The sequence below is a fragment of the Leopardus geoffroyi genome, chromosome B4 (assembly GCF_018350155.1).
Source record: "Leopardus geoffroyi isolate Oge1 chromosome B4, O.geoffroyi_Oge1_pat1.0, whole genome shotgun sequence".
NCBI lineage: Eukaryota > Metazoa > Chordata > Mammalia > Carnivora > Felidae > Leopardus > Leopardus geoffroyi.
In genome coordinates this window covers 14,025,850-14,046,267 of record NC_059341.1, presented here as the reverse complement: position 1 = coordinate 14,046,267, position 20,418 = coordinate 14,025,850, and the positions used below count along the sequence as shown (strand labels likewise).

Sequence of the window (20,418 nt, the reverse complement as noted above, 5' to 3'; positions counted from 1 at the left end):
GGGGGTGTTTAAAGACACGTTATTTAATATGTACTGTTGGTTCATAAACATGGAACTCCTGGCCAACAGCTCCATAACTCATGCTTGAACAAAGCTTATCTAACATATATTTTTCCCTTGAGCACCTCCCAGCCTTCCTACAGTTAGGAACACTAGACAGCACGTCAGCGCTGTGCCTGGGGGCCGTTTTAAACAGCAAAATCCTGAAAAGAAGCACAGGAATGTGAAAAACTTGGCACTAAATAGATCACCAGAGAACGCTTACAGTATAAGAGCTGAAAGGAAAAAGCGGAGCGTTGCCTTGTCCGACCTCAGCTGAGAATGTGTGCATCCAAGACTCAAATTTTTGACCCCTCTGTACTTGCGTGGAGAAAGCATCATGAGGGCGCCTGGGTGGCTCAGTCAGTTAAGCCTCCGACTTTGGCTCAGGTCGTGATCTCGTGGTTTGTGAGTTCGAGCCCCGCATTGGCTGTCTGCTGTCAGCACAGAGCCCGCTTGGAATCCTGTGTCCCCCTCTCTCTCTGCCTCTCCCCTGCTCAAGTTCTCTCTCTTTCTCTCTCAAAAATAAACAAACATAAAAAAGTTTAAAAAAATTAAAAAGAAAGCATCATGAGGATTGATTTGGGGGGTCACAAATGAATTTTATCAAGTAGGCACATTCGCAAACCCCAAATCCACAAATAATGAACATTCAATGTACGTTAATTACATTTGTTTTGACTTTGCTAACATGATCAGACTTTAATTGCATTTGTTTTGACTTTGTTAATATGATTCTTGGAGAAAAAGCAACGATTTCCATAATCTCCATATTCTTACATGAGTGAAATAATGGGAATAATGAGGTTTAATTGGAAGAGATGGGAACTAGGCATGACACCTGGGTTCCTTCCCCACCCACCCCCAGCTGCCTCACATATGGGAGCCCATCATGGCTTTGGGGGCCCGTCAATGGCTTTCTGAGCCCACGTTCCTTATTTCTAAAACTGTATTAATTAGACTAAATAATTTTCAAGGACCCACCATGTCTTTGATTATTTTCTCTGTTTGCCTCATTAACATAATAAAGATACTCTTAACTAGAATCTGACAGAAAAGCTGACCAAACCTTGGACTTGTCCATTGTGAGAGCAGAGTAAACTTTTGTTGTCATGCATGCTTTTGGAGGTCAAGAGAGCACTGTTGAGGGTACCTGGGTGGCTCAGTCTGTTGATTATCCGACTCTTGATTTCGGCTTAGGTCATGATCCCAGGGCTGTGGGATCAAGGCCCGCATCAGGCTCTGCACTGCATGGAGCCTGCTTGAGGTTCTCTCTCTCTCCCCCTCTGCCCTTCTCCCCTGTGTGTGTGTGCTCTCTCTCTCTCTAAAATAGTAAATAAATCAATGTTTTTTTAATGTAAAAAGATAACACTGTCGATATTGCAGATAACTGGACAAGGAATAGAGAAAAGTAGGAAGCCTCCTGGTTTTGTTTGCATGTGCACCCTTGAGAGATTTTGGAATGGATTTCTTTTTTCATCCTTGACAATAGTTCCTGGAGAATGTGTTGGTTTTGCGCTTTCAAGGAAGGAGGTGTAGATTGGAGGGGGAAGCCCAGCATAAGGAGAGCACCCTTTACCTTGGCAAGCAGATGAAACAAATTCACCGGTATAAAATGAGTCCATCAGCTAAAGACTGTAAGCCCACATCTGAGTTATTTCCATCTCCATAGCCGTTGCTTCACCAGACCTCAGACCCAGTTCATTTGCCCCCCCAAATGACCCTCTATGTTACCGAGCATTCGTGTCTTAAAAATTTGTACATGCAGATATGTATATGTGTGTGTATATATACATATATATGTATACATTACATATATATATTTACATACATGCATATGTAGAATTGTGTCAATTTGCTGTCCTCGGGATAAAGTTTAGACCCTCCTCCCCCAGCTGCGTCTCCCTTACACATCTCATGGTCTAGACACCTAGGCAGTTTGTCAACTCTCCTTGTGACTCCTTTTGAATCTGACATTTTGCCCGCTCTGTGTTTGTCCACACTGTTATTCCTCTACTGATGTTTTCTTGGCAACCTCGTCTTATGTCTTTCTGGCTGTTTTCTGCTCCATGAAGTCTTCCTGACTCTCCCAGGTAGAGTTAGATGTTCCTCTCTCTCTCCTTATCAAAAACCAAACATCTACCTGGTATGATAAGAACCCCCAGACATCACTCAGCATCTCTTCTATGACGAGGGTCCGAGAGTCGTTCTGCCACCTCCTACCCTCTGGGGCACTCGGTCGATTTGAGGTGGGCAGTCCCTTCCTTCCTGTTCCAGGAGGCCCCTGTGGTGTCCCTCTTGCCACGCAGCACACTCAGCTACAAGGGACCGTTTTTCTGTCCTCCAGAAAATAAGATTTGAGAAAGGTTGCTGGAGCAGATGCCTTATGTATGGAAGTACCAAATGTTTCAGGTTGGAAGTGTTTACAGAACACCCCACAATGGTCACTCACATCTTGAGAGACCGCAGGGCCCAGAACATACCCCTCAGGATGTGCGTGAACTCACCAATGGGACAGGGCGGCCCATGCAGGCAGCATCACGGCAATGACCCTTTCTTCTGGGCCATTAGGTACCCGGTGCCCTTGGCCAAAGGCGTCATTGTTAAAGAAGGTCAAGTGTACCTTTGAAGTGGTTGCAGAGGATTTACCCAAATTAGGACTCCCCACTTTAGTCCTGGCTCACACGCGTTCCCTGGTCTCCCATCCCCCAACCTGGTGTGGATTTTTCTCCCAGCTTTGAACCCCTAAGATGAATTCTTTAATTTCTTACTTTTTTTTTTGTTTTTGAATTTTAAGTCATAATTCATATACCATGAAATTCACCATTTTGAAGTGTGCAGTTCACAAGATGATACAACCAACACCACTGACTAATCCCAGAATATTTTCTGTACCCCTGAAAAAAAAGCCCAGACCCATTACAGGTGACTCACTGTTACCCACTCCGCCCAGGCCCTGGCAACCACTGACCTCTCTGTCTCTATGGTTGGCCTATTCTGAACATGGAAGATAAATGTATCTCTACAATATGTAGCCTTTTGTGTCTGGCATCTTTATTTCTTTTAAACATTTATTTATTTATTTTGAGAGAGAGAGCGCACGCATGAGTAAGGGAGGGGTGGAGAGAGGGAGAGAGAGAATCCCAATCAGGCTCCGCACTATCAGCACAAAGTGCCACGCAGAGCTTGGTGCCCTGAACCGTGAGCACATGACCTGAGCCACAATCAAGAGTCGGGACGCTCAACCAGCTGAGCCACCCAGGCGCCCCGCGTCTGGGATCTTTTACTTTACATAATGTTTTTATGGTCCATCCGTTTTGTAGCGTGAATCAGTACATTTTTCCTTTTCATGGATTAATAATGTTCCATTATGTGGATGGACCACATTTATTTATCCTGTTCATCGGTTGGCAGATTTGGGGGTGTTTCCACTTGTTGGCTGTTATCACTCATGCTGCCATGAACGTTCATGTGTATGTTCTTATGCGAACATATATTCTCAGTTCTCTTGGGTCTATACCTACGAGTGGAATTGTTGGGTCATATGGTAACTCTGTGTGTGATATTTTGAGAAACCACCAGATTGTTTCCCCAGCACCAAGATGCCTTCTTTTTTTTTAATGTTTTATTTATTCTTGAGAGAGAGCATCAGCAGGGGAGGGGCAGAGAGAGAGGGGGACAGAGGATCTGAAGCTGTCAGCACAGAGCCCAACATGGGACTTGAACTCACCATGCTCGAGATCACGACCTGAGCTGAAGTCAGTTGCCCAACCGACTGAGCCACCCAGGCGCCCCGCCAGGCACCCCTCTCCCAGGTGCATCCTTATTGTTGCTCATGGCACCGGCCAGCTTCCACTCATTGTGCAGCTGCTTCTGTGTCCCAGTTCTCTTCAAATGTAGAACCTTGCAGGTAGGGACTACCTCCAGCATTGATCTGTTGTCCGTGTCCAGCACTGGACCTCATATAAAACGACAGCTAGATAAGTTGACTGTAGAGGGTATATAAAAAGAGAGATCATGTCCAGGGTCAGCTCACTGGTCCCCCCTGGCACTATTAAGAGCCAGCGGTGCTAAATAATGGATATTCTTAGCACTTGATGTTTCTGGTCCCTGATAATTTCCCAGAAACTCACTTTACCTCTCTAGACCTTGCTTTCCTCATCTTTAAACTTGGACTGGATAAAGTCCAGGGCAGGGGTCTCTGAATTTGAGTCTGTGTCGCATAGCAGTGGAGGACAGACTCCAGAGTTCCAGTCCTGCGCTCAGTATCTACCAGCTGTGGGATCTTGCACAAGTTAGTTCCTTATCTATAAACCTGTTTCCTTACCTGTCAAATGGACGAGTTAATATCTATTTCATAGGGGTGCCTGGGTGGCTCAGTTGGTTAAGCATCTGACTTCAGCTCAAGTCATGATCTGGCAGTTCGTGAGTTCGAGCCCCACATCGGGCTCTGTGCTGACAGCTCGGACTCTGGAGCCTGCTTCGGATTCTGTGTCTCCCTCTTTTTCTGCCCCTCCCCCGCTTGTGCTGTGTCTCTCTCAAAAATAAACACTAAATAAAAATTTTTTTAAGAAAAATAATATCTATTTTACAGGGTTGAGATTTAAATAAATTACCAAAATTAAAGCCCTTAGAATAATGTCTGACATGTTACTAAGGGTTCAGTGACCTTAATGAGTATTATTATTCCATAATACATTTATTTTTTTCTCTTGGATTCATATTCTATCCAGAAACTTACAGGCTTTGTGAATTTTGTAGTTAGAAGTCCAGGTCCTTAAGCAAGAATTTTTAAAATGGCACAAGTTCTCTCATCTTATTACTTACCACAATAGGGAGTAATGTTCTCCTACCACATGGCATATGTTAACCTAAGCACATATTTTTAAAGTCTTTTTTTAAAGTTAATACCTAACTTTATATATTTTCCACTCATATAATGTGTAATTTAATATACTCCTAATGTGAAGGGGCGCCTGGGTGGCTCGGTCGGTTAAGCGTCCGACTTCAGCTCAGGTCATGGTCTCGCGGTTCATGGGTTCAAGCCCCGTGTCGGGCTCTGCACTAACAGCACCAAACCTGCTTGGGATTCTCTCTCTCCTTCTCTCTCTCTCTGCCCCTCCCCACCTCTCAAAATAAATAAATAAACTTTAATGGATATGTGAAGAGATTCAGAATCTTTACTAAAAAATTCTGGTGAATAAAAACTAGTTGACCATCATAGCGTAAGCAGTTTTTATATGGGAGATTGCAGTATTCCCGTGGCAATTGGAAAGCCTCTTGCTAATCAGACTTAAATGAAAAAAAAAAGTTTCCTTTCTCTCTACTCACGACACTCTGACACCAAATGAATAGGGCTTTTTCTCAAACCAACCAGTTCTCCGACTCTGGACGCCACCTGGGTGTCCTACAATTCAGTTCAGTTCTAACCTTAACTACCCAGAGCTAGTGCAGACCCTACAGGTTAAGGTCTCAGACCCAAAAGACTGTCCCCCACCAGTCCCCCAGCTTCAGACACAACTCCCATGGTGTCGCCTGTGCTTCTGGCAGCTGGCTATGGATCAGGGGTGTCTACAATCCCTTCTCGGGTTCAGTAATTTGCTATAATGGCTCACAGAACTCAGGGAAACATTTATTTACATTGGCCAGTTTATCCTAAGGGATATCATTAAGGATACAGAGGAACTGCCAGATGAAGAGGTGTACAGATGAGGTCTGGAAGGGTCCTGAGCATGGCTGACAGCTTCTGTCCCTGTGGCGTTGAGCCATGCCACCCTCCTGGCACGTAGACGCATACGCTGATCTGGAAACTCCCCAAACCCTGTACTTTTGGAATTTTCACGGAGGTTTCATCATGTAGGCATGATTGATTATGAACTTAATATCTAGCCCCTCTCCTCTCCCTAGAGGATGGAGAGGTGGGGCTGAAAGTTCCAAGTTTCTAATTACAGCTTGGTCTTTCTGGTGACCAGCCCCCATCCAGGAGCCCACCCAGACTTGCGTCATTAGAACAAAAGATGCTCCTACCACCCAGGAAATTGTAAGGGATTTAGGAGCTCTGTGTCAGGAACCAGGAGCAGAAATCAAGTATGTATTTCTTATTATGTCACAATACTAAAAATCCGTATTGTTGGCTGATTTGAAATCAGAATAGCAAGAATGCAGAGTCCCCAAAAATTGGAGTGGGCATTTTGATTTAAATGTCAGAATTCCCTTATGTCCATTTTTATTTCTGCAGTATTTTCTTCACTGAGCCTGGGCCTGCTTCCAGAACGATCTGCGACTCTAATGGTGTATGAAGATGTTGTCCAAATAGTCTCAGGATTCCAAGGTATGTTGAATATTGAAAAAGAAAAGTGACTAACTTTTGGGCCAGCCACTAAAATCCTGTTATAAGACAGCTTCTTTTCAGATGGTGATGGCAGTAAATTTACCCAGAGCCGGATACTATGCATGTTGTCCTATGAGTGCACAAACACACTTGAATTTTGGTTAAACTCTCCCCTGGCTGTGATCCTGTTTGTTTTAAGGCCAGCCTTTAACTGGGTGAGAGAAAAGAGAGGGCTTCACCACTCTGTCCATACCACATCTCTCTTTCTTCTCCAAAGCTGAGAATATTCACCTCATGAGTTCAGAGCCCGGGACCCCGTCTGAGCGTCACTGAGCAAAGGTTCATAAATATTCAAGGAGGTAGAGTTTCAGTCTTGCGCAGTGAAAAGGATCTGGAAATCTGTTGCACAATAATGTACTTCACGCTCCCAAACTTAAAAATGGATAAGATGGTAAATTAAATAGTATGTGCTTTTTAACACAATAAAACAACACCCCCCCCCCTTAAAAAACAAAGGAAGAAGTGTTCATAGCCTTCAAGAGTGGCCTTTTTCTCTGTCTTGTCCCTCACTGTCTTAACCCCTCTGGTATGTGGTTGTGCATCAGAATGTGCCCTTATACCTTCTAACTTCTCTTGCAGAGAAACCAGTACGGAAGGCTTGAGAGGGATTTCCCTGAGTTGGTGGTGGGGTTAGAATTGGGAAGAACGCTGATGTCAAACGTATTTGTGCCAAAGTCAGTTTCTTTCTCTAAAGCATGGGCTGGAGAGCGCTATTTCCAGGCTCTCAACGTTCCATCGGATTAATTTTTTTTGTTTACTTCATTTTAATACCATTTGACACAAATCATTCTCTACCTCACCACATTCCAGTGCCATTTGCAAATGAGGTGACCCCATTTATTCCTTTTGTGAGTGGCTGTGGAGACCCTGCAGAAGTGAGCATGCAGCCGTTATAATTAACATATAACACTGTATTCCTTTTAGGCATACAGCATAATAATTCGAATTATGTGTATATTGCAAAATGATCGACACCGTAAGCCTAGTTAACACCCGTCACCACGTGTAGCTACAAATCTTTTTTTCTTGTGACGAGAACTTTTAAGATCTACCCTCTCAGCAACTCTCAAATATACACTACAGTGTTATTAACTATAGTGACCATGCGGTACATGTCATCCCCGGGACTTATTTATCTTACAACTGGAAATTTGTACCTCTTGAGACCCTTCACCCATTTTCCCCCAACATCCCACCTCCGGCAGCCACCGATCTGTTCTGTTTCTATGCGTTCGGCTTTTTTAGATTCCACGTAGAAGGGAGACCATGCAGTGTCTGTGCTTCTCTGTCTGGCTTGTGTCACTTCGCATAATGCCCTCCAGGTTCAACCATGTTGTCACAAATGGCAGAATTTCCTTCTTTTTTCTGACTGAATAATATTCCACTGTAGATCACTTTTCTGCATCCATTTATCCATTGATGGACACTTAGGTTGCTTCCACACCTTGGCTCTTGTAAATGATGCTGCAGTGAACATGGGGGGGTGGGGGGAAGTGACCGGGGGTTTCTCGAAATGAGGGAATGATTATGCTTCCTTCTCATGTTCTTCACTAAGAGAGGACTCGTTAGTGTCCTGCTCTCATTTCGACTGGACTACGTTCTGATAAAGACCGAAATGATCTTTATCACAATTTTGGTCTTTATCAGAATGCAGCCCAGTGGAAGATGATAGTAAGAGGTGAAAGCTTGTAATTAATGTCCTGGGTACAGGCAGGCTGCGCTCACCCATTTACGTCAAGATTACGTCTGTTGATTAGGATGTTCTGAGTATAATTTAGAGCTGACTTCAGCTCTTCAAATATCAAATGGAAACTACGAAGCATCTGAACCAGGCTTCCTGAAGCCTTGCCACTCTGCATTTCCGGAGGACGGGCACACACTTTGCATTTCCTCAGACCCAGCCTGGTTGGGACCCTGCTTCTTCTAATCGGGGCTGTTGTTGCTGTGCCGTGTGCCCATGTGGCAGGGGACTGGCACAGAGAAATGCTGTCACGGCAGCCGTATGTTATTTTCTTTTTAGATATGCCTTAAGACCCATTTTTTCACAGAGAGGGAGACAAACCATAAGAGAGTCTTTTTCATTTTATTTATTTTTGAGAAAGAGAGAGAGAGACAGAGCACGAGCCGGGGAGGGGCAGAGAGAGAGAGAGATGGAATCCGAAGCAGGCTCCAGGCTCTGAGCTATCAGCACAGAGCCCGACACGGGGCTCAAACTCACGAACGGTGAGATCATGACCTGAGCCGAAGTCGGATGCTTAACCAGCTGAGCCCCCAGGCGCCCCAAGAGACTCTTGAATATAGAGAACAAACTGAGGGTTGCTGGAGGGGAGGTTGGTGGGGGGATGGGCTAAATGGGTGATGGACATTGAGGACGCTTGTTGGGATGAGCATTGGGTAAGTGATGTGGTGAATCACTAAATTGTACTCCCAAAACCAGTGTTATGCTATAGAACTCACTTGGATTTAAATAAATCTAAAAAAGACCCATTGTTATCTTTCGCAGCCTTGCATGTTTTGATTTTTTAATTTAAAAAACTGACCACCAGGGCACCTGGGTGGCTCAGTTGGTTAAGTGTCGGACCCTTGATTTCGGCTCAGGTCATGATCTCATTGTTGGTGAATTTAAGGCCCGTGTCAGGCTCTGCTCTAAAAGTGCAGAGCCTGCCTGAGATTCTCTCTCCCTCTCTCTGCCCCTCCCCTGCTCTCACGCTCTCTCTCAAAATAAATACACTTAAAAAAAAAAAAGCTTAACTTATAGGGATCTTTGGTAGTAGCTAATGGATTATGGTGTTCCTCAAGGAAATATTTTTGGACATTCTGCACTCTAAGAAAAAAAACACAACTGACCCATATCATATTTTACACGTTGTTCTAAAGGCCACAGCCACCATAATTTTCATCACCTGCTCTTTCTCTTAATTGGCCCCTCCCCTACCTTTTCCTCAGAGTTAGTCTTCATTTCCTCTCTTACTAGCTGTACTCATTCTTTGTTCCACTTTTCTTCTGCTTCCGGTGAATTGCTCATCCTTTTCCTGAGATGTTGGTCCACCAACACACCCTTTGCTAGAAAGTTCTCAAGTAGCCAGGCTGCTGGGCTTCTGCGGTGTGGACCTGCCAGTGGGCCTTGAGAGATGGAGAGGAGAGGCACCTAGGTGGCTCAGTCGGTTAAGCGTCCGACTTTTGATTTCAGCTCAGGTCATGATCTCACAGTTTGTGAGTTTGAGCCCTGCATCGGGCTCTGTGCTGACAGCGCTGAGCCTGCTTGTGATTCTCTCTCTCTCTCTCTCTCTCTCTCTCTCTCTCTCTCTCTTCTCTCTCTCTCTCTCTCTCTGCCCCTCCCTGCTTGCGCTCCCTCACTCTCAAAATAAGTAAATAAAATAGAAGTAAATGGTAAATAAATAAATGGAGAAGAGCCAGGCTGCGGGGTACAGACCAGAAAGGGACCTTGTCCAATAGAGCCCAACTCTGCACCGCCTTCCCCAGCCCTCACCCTGTGTCCTCTGGGCACCAGTATGGCTGCAGAGAACAGCCCTCCACCTCTTCTCCGAGCACTGCCCCCCTTCCTGGTCTGAAATGTCCCTGAGACACAGCCTTCCCTGCAGCCTTCTCAGGTGGGGGCTGTGCTCACATTACTTGTCTCCTTTCTCCTTCCTTCCTTCCTTGAGGATCCTTGGAGGCCAGCTGGACCACTCATCACCAGTGTCTGGGTCAGCTTTTCCTCCTGGACTGATGATACGAGCTCCTAGTTCCCAGGTTCACGATGCTCCTAGAATCGTTTCTTGGGAATGTGAGCCTCCGTATGGAGGATGCCCCCCGGTCCCAGCTGCTCATCCACCCCAGGGGTGCCCCCCTCTACCCCACCTCCCTCTAGAGGATGCCCCCTGGTGCCCCAGCTGCTCTTGCACTCCTAGGGTCTTTTCTGTCCCACATCGGTCACCCACTTCTGCAGTCCTGCCTTAGGCCTCATCATTCCAGCAAATCAAATGTACCACCTCCGAGCTCAGCCCCTGCACTCCCTCCTCTCACCCTGTGGCAGTGGTTCGCACACCACTGAGGGCTCCAGAGCCTTGACTCACCGTGTCCTTACCCACGGATTGCCTCCCTGCCCAGCCTACGAACCATGGCCCTTCGTTGGAATCGTCTCCTTGCAGACACTCCCCACAGAGCCACTCCCCTCCCCTTCTGCCATCTTTGACCGAATAACTCCTGACTCTGGTTGACCTGAGCCGCTTGTGGCCACCCCAGCGCAGCTGCACGTGGCTGGAGGAAACCTCACCGGTGGTTGCCCCGACTGGTTGCACGTCCGTTTCACGACCACAGACCTCAAATGGGCATCGGTCCTGGGGCCACTTAGTCATTTGTTTCGTGAGTCTCCAAGATGATTTTCACACCCTCTTCCCTACCTGCTGGCTTCCTGTGTGTTCACTCACACTCCCATCCTCTGTCTCCTCTCCTCACATCTCTGCCTGCTTCACTGAGAAGCTGAGAACCCTCACCGCCCCCCCCCCGGCCCCCAGCAAACCCACAGACCCGCTCACTGTCCCTCGTTGCACTGGAAGGAGTGTCCCTCTTCCCTTACGTGTGAGTCCTTCTGTTTGTGCTCAGCATCTCATCTCCTCTCTTCCTTAGGGATTTCAGAAGTTTTTCCTCACCATTTTCTCCTCATCGGTAGCGGGCAGATGTTAAAGTAGCTCATCTCTAATGCTTCCACAACTGTGTCTGTCTCTGGCCACCGCCCTGGGTCTCTGCTGTCTTCCAGAAGGACGTCTGCACGCCCTTCCATTCCTGCTTCCTTGCCTTTCTTTCCCTGTTCAGCACCCTGCAAGTGGCTCTCCTGCCTCGTTGCTCCATTCAGACTGCTTTGTCAGAGTCTCTTACAAGCCCCGCGTGGCCCGGCCTGAGGACATTTCTCTGTGCCTTCCCCTGGACTCTCCACGGCACCCAACAGGGATGACTCTGGTCGCTCTTTCTGGAGACTCTCCTATCTTCCATAACACCATGCCTTGATTTTCTTTCTCCTCTTGGTCACTTGTGGACACTCCAGTGACTGTCTGGGCCTACAATTTCTCCTTCCCAGTACCCTCCCCACAAGGTCTCATGGGCCCATGCTTTAATGCTGTGTAGACACAGATAACGCCCAGTCTCTCACCTCCCGCCCAGACTCGCCGAGAGGGAGACCCAGAGCTGGCTGCTTATTTGACATCTCCGCTTGGATGTCCACTAGGCATCTCAGACTTAATGGGTGTGTCCAACTTTCCGTCTCCGTACATGGTACAAACATGGTACTTAAGTGGTCAAGCCAGACCCTAGGAACTATCCCTGACTCCTCTGTCCTCACAGCCTGGTTCTCTGGCACAGGTGTTTCTCTCCATCTGGGTCACCACCACATGAATCCAAGACTCCGTTTCCCCCTGGAGAGCTGCGGTAGGTTTTTAATTGGCTGTCTCCTTCCGCCCTTGCCGACCCATAATCCGGTCTTCGCACTGCTAAAGCGACCAGGTCACCTTGCTTCCACTCTTCAGTGGTTTTCCCTGTGTACTGGGAATAAACTCCCAAATGCTTAGCCTCAGGGCTGGACAGTCCCCTGGCCCTGAGCCTCAGTGGCTATGCAGTTACCTGGAAGGGGAGTATTGGTAAGAAGGGGTCAAGATTGTAGTATCTGGATACATGTTCCCGTGAGCAGGCTCTCTGCACCCTGACCCCCCCATGCATACTTCTTAGACCCTACAGTTCTCATTGTGGACTTCTCTTGTCCTGCCCAGGCACCTTTGACACCCATTGCACCACACGTGTGACCCCTTCTCGGCCCCTCTCTCCCTAGGAGCCACTCTACCCTCAGCAAGGTGTTTGTGATAAGGGCTCACTCTGAAACCCACAGGGTCTGTTGCTGTGGCCACACTTTACCCCACCATGGCTGTCAGACCACCTGTCACTGCCTGCTCCGCTCCTCACTATCCCCCGCCAGCCCCGAGACCTGATTGTCTCTTCTGGTGACTGTGAGGGGGCTCTTGAAGGGTCTCAGCATCTGTGTCACACGCTGTCTGTAAGGAGTCACCTTCTCCCCTTGTGTGTGACCTTCATCTCCCCTTCTTACGCTCCGTGGGTCAAACAGGGTTAACAACACGCCGGGGCCTCGTACCCTGAGTGATTTCAGAGTGTTCTGTGCTTACACACACTCGCATCATCTCTGCTGCCCACACGTGCTGCCACAGCCGCTGCACTGATCCAGGCCCTGGTCAGTCTCTCTTGGACCAGGCAGTAGCCCCCAGCTGGTGTTCTTGTCTCTAGTCTTGGAGTTGAGATTGGAGCTGGACCTGCAATTAACCAGACTTCCTCCGTCTTGTGTCTGCCTCCTAGTCCACCTTGCCCTGAACTGCCAGAGGACTCTTCTGGGGGCGGAGCTCCAGTTATTTCACACCCCTCAATTGCCACCCCACCCCCACTTTTGCCCTAGAATAAAACCCAGTCTCCTTAACACAGCACATACCGACCTTGTGACCCGGCCTCAGCCTCCCTTCCACACGTACTTCTCCTTCAGGGATCGTTTTCTAGCCTGAATTTCCTTTTGTGTTTTCCATCTGGGGTGTCCCACTCCGTCTCCGAATCTGTCTTCGAGCCCTTCTTGGCCATCAAGAGCAGCTTCAGGGCCACCTCCTTCGGGTCTTTTCTGCGTCTTCCCTGGAGATGTGGTTCATGCAGGTGCCTTGCCCTCCAACCTTGGCTGCCAAGGAGCTTATATCATGTGACCCCTGACTCAGGGGTAACCAGTCCACAGTGTGGCCAGGAGCTGGGATCCAGCTAGAAGAGAAAATCTGGAGCCATCAGTTCTTCGTTCTCTTCCTTTTACTGAGATCCAGCTAAGAACCAGAAGAGGTGAGAATCTCAGCTGAGTAGTTATGAGGCGCAGTGGGTCTGTGACCATTCCAGGCCACCTACGGGCCCAGGGCAGAAGAGAAGAGAAGAGAAGGTCGGGTTCCTGGATGGCTCAGTCAGTTTAGCGTCCATCTCTTGATTTCAGCTCAGGTCATGATCTCATGGATTGTGAGTTTGAGCCCTGCATCAGGCTCTGTGCTGACAGCAGGGAGCCTACTTGGGATTTTCTCTCTCCCTCTCTCTCTGCCTCTCCCCTGCTCATGCTCACTTGCTCTCTCTCAAAACTAAATAAGCTTAAAAAAGAAGAAGAAGAAGAAAAGAGAAAGTGTAAGAGAAGGGAGCCAGGTGGTGGCAGGTCAGAGAGAAGCCGACTGGGGATTAGTGGAGTCATGGTCAATGGCACTGCATTCACGGGAAATCTACAGACTCTTGCCGTTTTGCCCAGAGCTGCCCTGAGCCCAGAACCATGTTCTCCTGCAGCTTCCATGCCCTCTGGCTCCCATCCTTGTATTCTGACACATCCCTGTATCCCTTATGGCCCCTCAGGTCCTTATCAGTAACCAGAGGGTGGATTAAAACCCTCCAGCTGGGGTGTGTGTATCTTATTATGATACCTCCCTTTCTACCATATTTGGTAGTATACCTTATCTCCCCAATTAAAAATTTGAAACATGAGGGCAAGAAGTTTGTCATCTTCACCTTAAAACCCGCCCAGGCACTGGCCCTACACTTGCCGTATGATAGGTATTCAACGAACAAGTCCCTGAACGATTGCATAAATAAATTTTTTTCAAGTCTAAATAACCAGTGCTTTTTGCACTTCCTACATAGGTTGTCTGCACCCTGATCAATTATTTCCTTTGCTGTGGCTTCTAAGAAAATTGCAGCTCACACAGACACACACACACACACACACACACACACACACACACACACATATGCACACACGCAGTAAGAGAACTTGAAGAGCTCTTTCTCTAAGGAGTAAGAAGCGTGGTCCTACCATAAGGGTCTTAATCATTCAGGTAGTTTTTGTTACATTTAATGCATTCACTCTCATTCCCTCCTGTGTGTAACCAAAAACTGGGAACCATCTCTCCCTTTCTAAAATCTTTTTTGCATTCCAGCTTTTTAAAAGGACAGCAATTTTGTTAATTTTTTTTTTTAACTTTTCCTGGTTCATGAGTTTAATCATTCTTCCTTGTATTTTTCCTTGCCATGGCAGAGTTGAGACAGGACAATAATACTGCATGATGTCGTTTCATGTTTTCTTACCAGTTGGAAAGAAAGCCATATGTAGATAATTTTTGGTCTTTGCAGTTCTGTTCTATAAAATTAATATAAAACTGAATTTACAAAAGCTACATTCAGTTTTTCTCAGACTGGTCTAGTGTAGGTGCGTTTATTTATTTATTCTTTGGTGGATTCAGAGAAGAAAAAAAAATCAATTCTTACTTGATCAGAAATGTAAGTACTAGAAGCCTTTGGATTTTAGCGTATCGCTCGGATGTTATAATGTGGCAAACGCTCCTGAGAAAAGGCGGGTAGCATGATGACGGTTCAGACATGTTACGTGCATAGCCCTGGGTGATGATGCCCATTGTTTGGTTTTATGTGACACTAAAGTAAAAGCTTTGGAAGAATGAAGGTCACTAGGTGGAGATGAAAACAGGAGAGGAGGGAAGGAGCCCCGCTGTTCTCATTAGTTGGATGCTTCATGCTTCAGTTGACGTTTTGTTTTGTTTTGTTGTTTTGTTTGCACCCAAGTAAAGTAGAATAAACTCATGGGAAATGAGAGGTTTCCTAGAAAAATAAAAAGACCGCCCACTTGTTTTCTTCTCTGTAGGTATGGTCTTTATTTAAATTCTGACCATACACACCCAAACACTATTCTGTCATCAGACTAGCTTCAGACACAGGAAGTGCATAATACATCCACATTTTCAATGGAACAGTCCTTAGCAGTGACTTTCATTTAAAAAGTAAGGCAAGTGATTGTGTTTTATTGTTGACATTGTGTTATAAAGAAAGCCTGGAGCAGTCTCACGATAACAATGTGGTGAAGGGGAAGGGCCAATTTAGTAATTGGTTAACTCTAGAGTTTTCTGCACCATAGACTGTCTGAAAATGTGCTCCTTGTCTCAGAAATGCTTGCAAATTGCATTCAGACTTTGCAATGAGATGGGAAGTGAGTGGCAAGAGAGAACACTTACAGATTATTTTATAAGAATTATTTTCTTTGAGGGGCTCAGTCCATTAAGCGTCTGACTTCCGCTCAGGTCACGATCTCACGGTTCGTGGGTTCGAGCCCCGCATCGGGCTCTGTGCTGACAGCTCAGAGCCTGGAGCCTGCTTCGGATTCTGGGTCTCCCTCTCTCTCTGCCCCTCCCCCACTTGTGCCGTGTCTCTCTCAAAAATAAACATTAAAAAAAAATTTTTTTAAAGAATTATTTCCTTTGAGTGTGTCGTGTACTTTTCCGAGGAGCACATTCACACAGAAGCCTGTGGGGAGGGGATCGGTGATGTTTCTAACGTTTAAATCTCAAGATGATTAATGATCAGGCATGGACGGTAATGATGGTGGTGTTGGAATCTGGGGACAAGACCGGCGGTTGGCCTGCGGCTCTGGCTCCCACAGCGTCCAGCAGACCTTCATGCTGTCTCACAAGTGGGGCATCTCGTCGACTCTGTATGTGAGGACGTCTATAAGAAGGTGTCATGAAGATGCGCCACTGCTCATAGCCACACTGTCAGCACCGGCTCCCTCCTGGTTCCTAGGGCACTGCTGGAAGCCCCGCCCACCTCGTCCGTGCCCCACCCACCCCGTCCGTGCCCCGCCTACCTCCCTACCCCTCCTCCTAGCAATGACCTTGCACCGAGAAGAGAGGCCACCAGGGGACGCTGACCCTCCTGATGTGCCTGCTGTGGTCCCTCCCCCACCAGGAGCCCCTCCTCGAGCACAGGGTCCCACCTCTTATCTCCTCTTCACGCCTCCCTCCCTCTGTTGTTCTCCTCCCACTCTCCCTCAGCTCCCAAAACCCCAGACTTTAGAGAAGCCCTTAATAACCCGCCTTCCTCCTTCAGCTTCTACCCGCATCTGCATCCTCCTCCGAACAGGACAGGTCTGCAGGGGAGGGGAGGTGGGAAATTAATGTTCATCCTGCACCTGTTACGCACCCGGAGGCACCACTGGGCATCATATGTGTGTGTGTTGTGATCTAGGCATCACAGCAACCATATTATGAGATGGGCGTCATTCATACCCATTTGAAAGTTAAACAACCTGAAGCCCAAGGTCACTCAACTAGAAGGTGGTAGAAGAAAGACTGAAATGTCGATTGAGTGACTCCACTGCTCCATGTTCTGTTGTCATGGTGGCTCTGCTTAGGGAGATGTACACCTTCACGGATAAACCTAATTAGGGGCGCCTGGGTGGCTCAGTCGGTTAAGCGTCCGACTTCGGCCCACATCATGATCTCACAGTTTGTGGGTTCGAGCCCCGCGTCGGGCTCTGTGCTGATGGCAGAGCCTGGAGCCTGCTTCGGATTCTGTGGCTCCCTCTCTCTCTGCCCCTCCCCTGCTCACGCTCTGTCTCTCTCTCTCCTTCAAAAATAAAAATAAAACATTAAAAAAAAAACCTAATCCAGGGCACAGTGAGATCAGTGCTGGGGAAAGATACACGTAGCGTTTAGAGGTTGGAGTGTGATCAAGAACGTCTCCACAGAAGAAGTGGCCTGTAGGGCACATCTTAGATGACGCGTGGGACATGCAGGTAGAGACTGTGGAGAAGAGACATGAGCACGTGTGGAAGCACAGAGCCAGGCAGTCCCACGTGGCCAGAAGGTGAGAGCCAATTGTCAGGAAGTCCAGCATCTCTTCCGAGGTAGGCGTGGTGAACTAGGAGGGGAACAGAAGCCAGGGCTGCAAGAATTCCTTTCTGTCTCTTACTAACGGGATGCCTGTGGACAAGTCACTTAGCCTCACTCGGAAAGCAGAGAGGGTTCTTCCTTCACAGGACTGTTGTAAACAGTAAGTGAAATAATATGTATAGAAGAACTATATACATTCTAAAGCACTGAACTCTACCTGTCACAGGACAAGAATCATAGTAATTGGGGTCTGCATTGGTCTGTAATTGTCGCTGCCATCATTAATTTACCAAGTGGTGGAGATCCGTTGAAGGTCTCTGGGCTGAGAAGGGTTGTATCTGTAAACGAAGTGGGAAAAAGGTGGTCAGGCTGGAGCACAGTTGAGGCAAGGGGTAAGGCAGGGTAATGCAGGGTGGGGGCAGAGAAGGAGGAGACGACGATGCTGGAAATGTTGTTGGGAAGGAGACTGGCCAGTCCTGGCAGGGAATGAATGCGCAGAATAATAGGGAAAATGATGGCGTCCTGGAAGCAAAGCTGGGTCTTGGGCAGAATGGGGTAGGGGGTGTTAGATGGAAGAGGAAGTAAGTGATGGTGTTGATGCGCCTGTGGGGCATCCAGGTGGAGGTGTCTGGAAGGCAGAGGAAATGCAGACATGGGGCGGACAGGAAGGCCACCGTGGAGGGGAGTCAGTGAGGAGAGAGCCCAGAAACTACTACGGAGGCAGCTGAAGGCAGCCCCTTAGGAACTGTTTCATCCGGAGGTGGGAGGAGATTTAAAAAAAAAAAAAAAAAAAAAACGCACTTGCAGAGGAAAAAGCCGGCTGACTCTGGAGAGACCAGAGCCCAGGAGCACGAATGCCAAGCAGGAGGGGTTCCTGGGCGGGGGCGACGAACAGTGTTGACCATTGTGAAGAGGTCAGCGAGGAGGAAGGCTGAGAAGTGGTCACGGGTTCGCAGATTATACAGTTGTCCATTGACATTAACGAGCGCAGTGTGTGTTGTAAGTAAAAGCCAGATCGCTGGGCGTTGGGTGGAGGGAGAGGAGGCCTTCGCTTATTGGGGGTAACGGCATTAAGGTCATGTTTCGGTGTTATTTTTCTAGATGAGGAAGAGACGGGTGTATTTGTTGGTTGTGGAGGAAAAGCCTGTAGAGAAAGATGATGGACGGAGGCAAGATTAGTTGGCTGTGCAAGTCTTGCTGTATGACACGCAGAAGGTAGGCTAGAGGCTTGGGCTGACTGTGGAGGAGACGGGGGACAGAAGGGACAAGAGAAGAGGGAAGACAGGAGGGGTGGCCCCAGCAGTTTCGGTAACACATGATCAAGTTTTAGGGTGACAGTGGGTGGTCCGGAGCCGGCCACCAAGAAAGAATTCTTGAAGACGTCTTTGGTGTGAAAAAGGTGATTTTATTAAAGCACAGAACAGGACCCGTGGGCAGGAAGAGCTGCACTGGGGTTGTGACAGGTAACTGATTATATACCCTCAGGTTGCGAGGGGGTCAGGGATAGAGTAAGTCTCCGAGGAATTTTGGAAGCAAGGTTTCCAGGACCTTGAGGGGCCAGCTGTTGCTAGGGAAATATCATTTATTACCATTTATAAAACCTCAGTCTTGAGACCCTACAGATGTTTATCAGGGGCCCATAAGCTTGGGGCATGATTGCCAGCATGCAGCTTGGGGCAGTTGAGATAAAGGAAGTTGACTTATAGCATCCTGGAGGTTGGGATGGTGTTAAACTAAGGTTCTCTTTTGCCCCCAGCAAAGTGTCATCCTCGAGGCAGCTGAGCTCCTAGAGGGAGGTCACTGTGCCAGTCTCAAGGACTTGTCAATGGGCTGTAGGCAGTAATGGAATTTAATTTTCCATTTGCCTTAGTTTCCCATATTACGGTGGCAGGCACTTAAGCCCCTTTCCTTTGTTCTTGGGTAGCCGGGAGTGTCCAAGGAATATCACACAGAGTTTGAGAAGAACAGAGAAAGTTTGAAAAACCACTATTGTAGAGAATGTGGGAGAGGCATCCGGAGAAGACCTAGCCAGTCCTGTCCTCTTCTGTCCCTCCCCCGTCCCCAGCCCATCACACCGCGTCCTGGAATTACAGAAATCTAGCAGCGCTAATACAGGAAGATGGGCCTGAGGTCATGACCGCTCCCCCCAACCCCACGCAGACACTTGTATTTCATTTACACCGAGGCTTAGAGTAACTTCAACCCTTAACATAACTCCCTCCTCCCGTATTTCTTTGGTCATGTCAGCAGGCAGAGGTCTGGCCTTTGCTCTGTGTCGGGAAGTGTGTTCGGTCCCTCAGCAGACAGGTGTCCGTGTCATGCTGGTCACAGCGTGTGTCCAATGGGCTGGACAGGCCACACCCCCTTAGAAGGGGGTAAACCTTCCCCAGGCATCACCCGTCTGTGCCCCCCACCTGGCAGCCACAGCAGATAGACCCCAGATGTCTGGCCAGTGACCAAGTTCTCTGGCACAAAAAAGGAAGGGGAGGGTGGGGAGGAGAGGTGGGGAGGGGACTGAGACGCATCTCCCACTGAAAGGCAAGATACGCCAGAGAACATGAGAAGGCTGCGTGCCTGTTAGAGGGAGGGGTGAGGGAGAGAGGAAGGGAGACGGGAGGGGCGGGCTGGAGAGACAGCCAGTGGCCCCTGAGAGCTGGGGTGCAGTGGGGTCTGGAGTCTCCCAAGTTCCAGCCAGTCCCTATGAGGGCATCAGTCTGATTCCCCCTTCACTTTTTAGCAGCCGCCCTCTTCCCTTGGTCTAGCTTGAGGAGATTTCTCTTCCAGCCGGAGAAGCCTTTGCAAAAATCTCAGCCTTCCCATCTTACAGCGGCTATTCCCGAGGCCTGGAAAGCTGCATGTGGATCTCACCCTGCTCTTCCTCAGCCCTCATGAAGACAAGTCTCTCTTTGCCCTGTCACACTTGAGACACCCTTCTCTGCGTATTTGCAAGTTCTTTGTTTCCCCCACCGCGTGAAACCCAGGCAGGCAGCCGGCAGCATTGTTTAGATGAAGGACAGTGGAGAAAGGGAAGTAAAGGTCTCAGAAAGTTCACTCCCATTGAAAACCACACGATAGGAGCAGCGAATGTTGTTCTGTAGTTGGGGGTGAAGAGACGAGAAAAGAAGCGTTGCCTTTGACTTTCCATCTCTGAGTGCAGCGGGGTGCAGGGTGGGGGGAGGAGATCAGGGAAGCAGAGTGCTCCTTGCTGGGCGTGGGGTGTTCCCTGGGGGACGTGAGGTGTCGGCA

General features: G+C 48.1%; 1 protein-coding gene across 3 annotated transcripts in view; it reads left to right on the top strand.

Moving 5' to 3' along the window:
• The window catches only part of FAM171A1 (family with sequence similarity 171 member A1), a 135,733-nt gene that overhangs the window by 75,598 nt on the left and 39,717 nt on the right, over nt 1-20,418 (top strand). For all 3 annotated transcript variants that reach the window (XM_045466432.1, XM_045466431.1, XM_045466433.1), the window contains exon 3: nt 6,278-6,370. In XM_045466432.1, the coding sequence (XP_045322388.1) occupies nt 6,278-6,370 (93 nt within the window). The remainder of the gene's footprint in view (nt 1-6,277; nt 6,371-20,418) is intronic.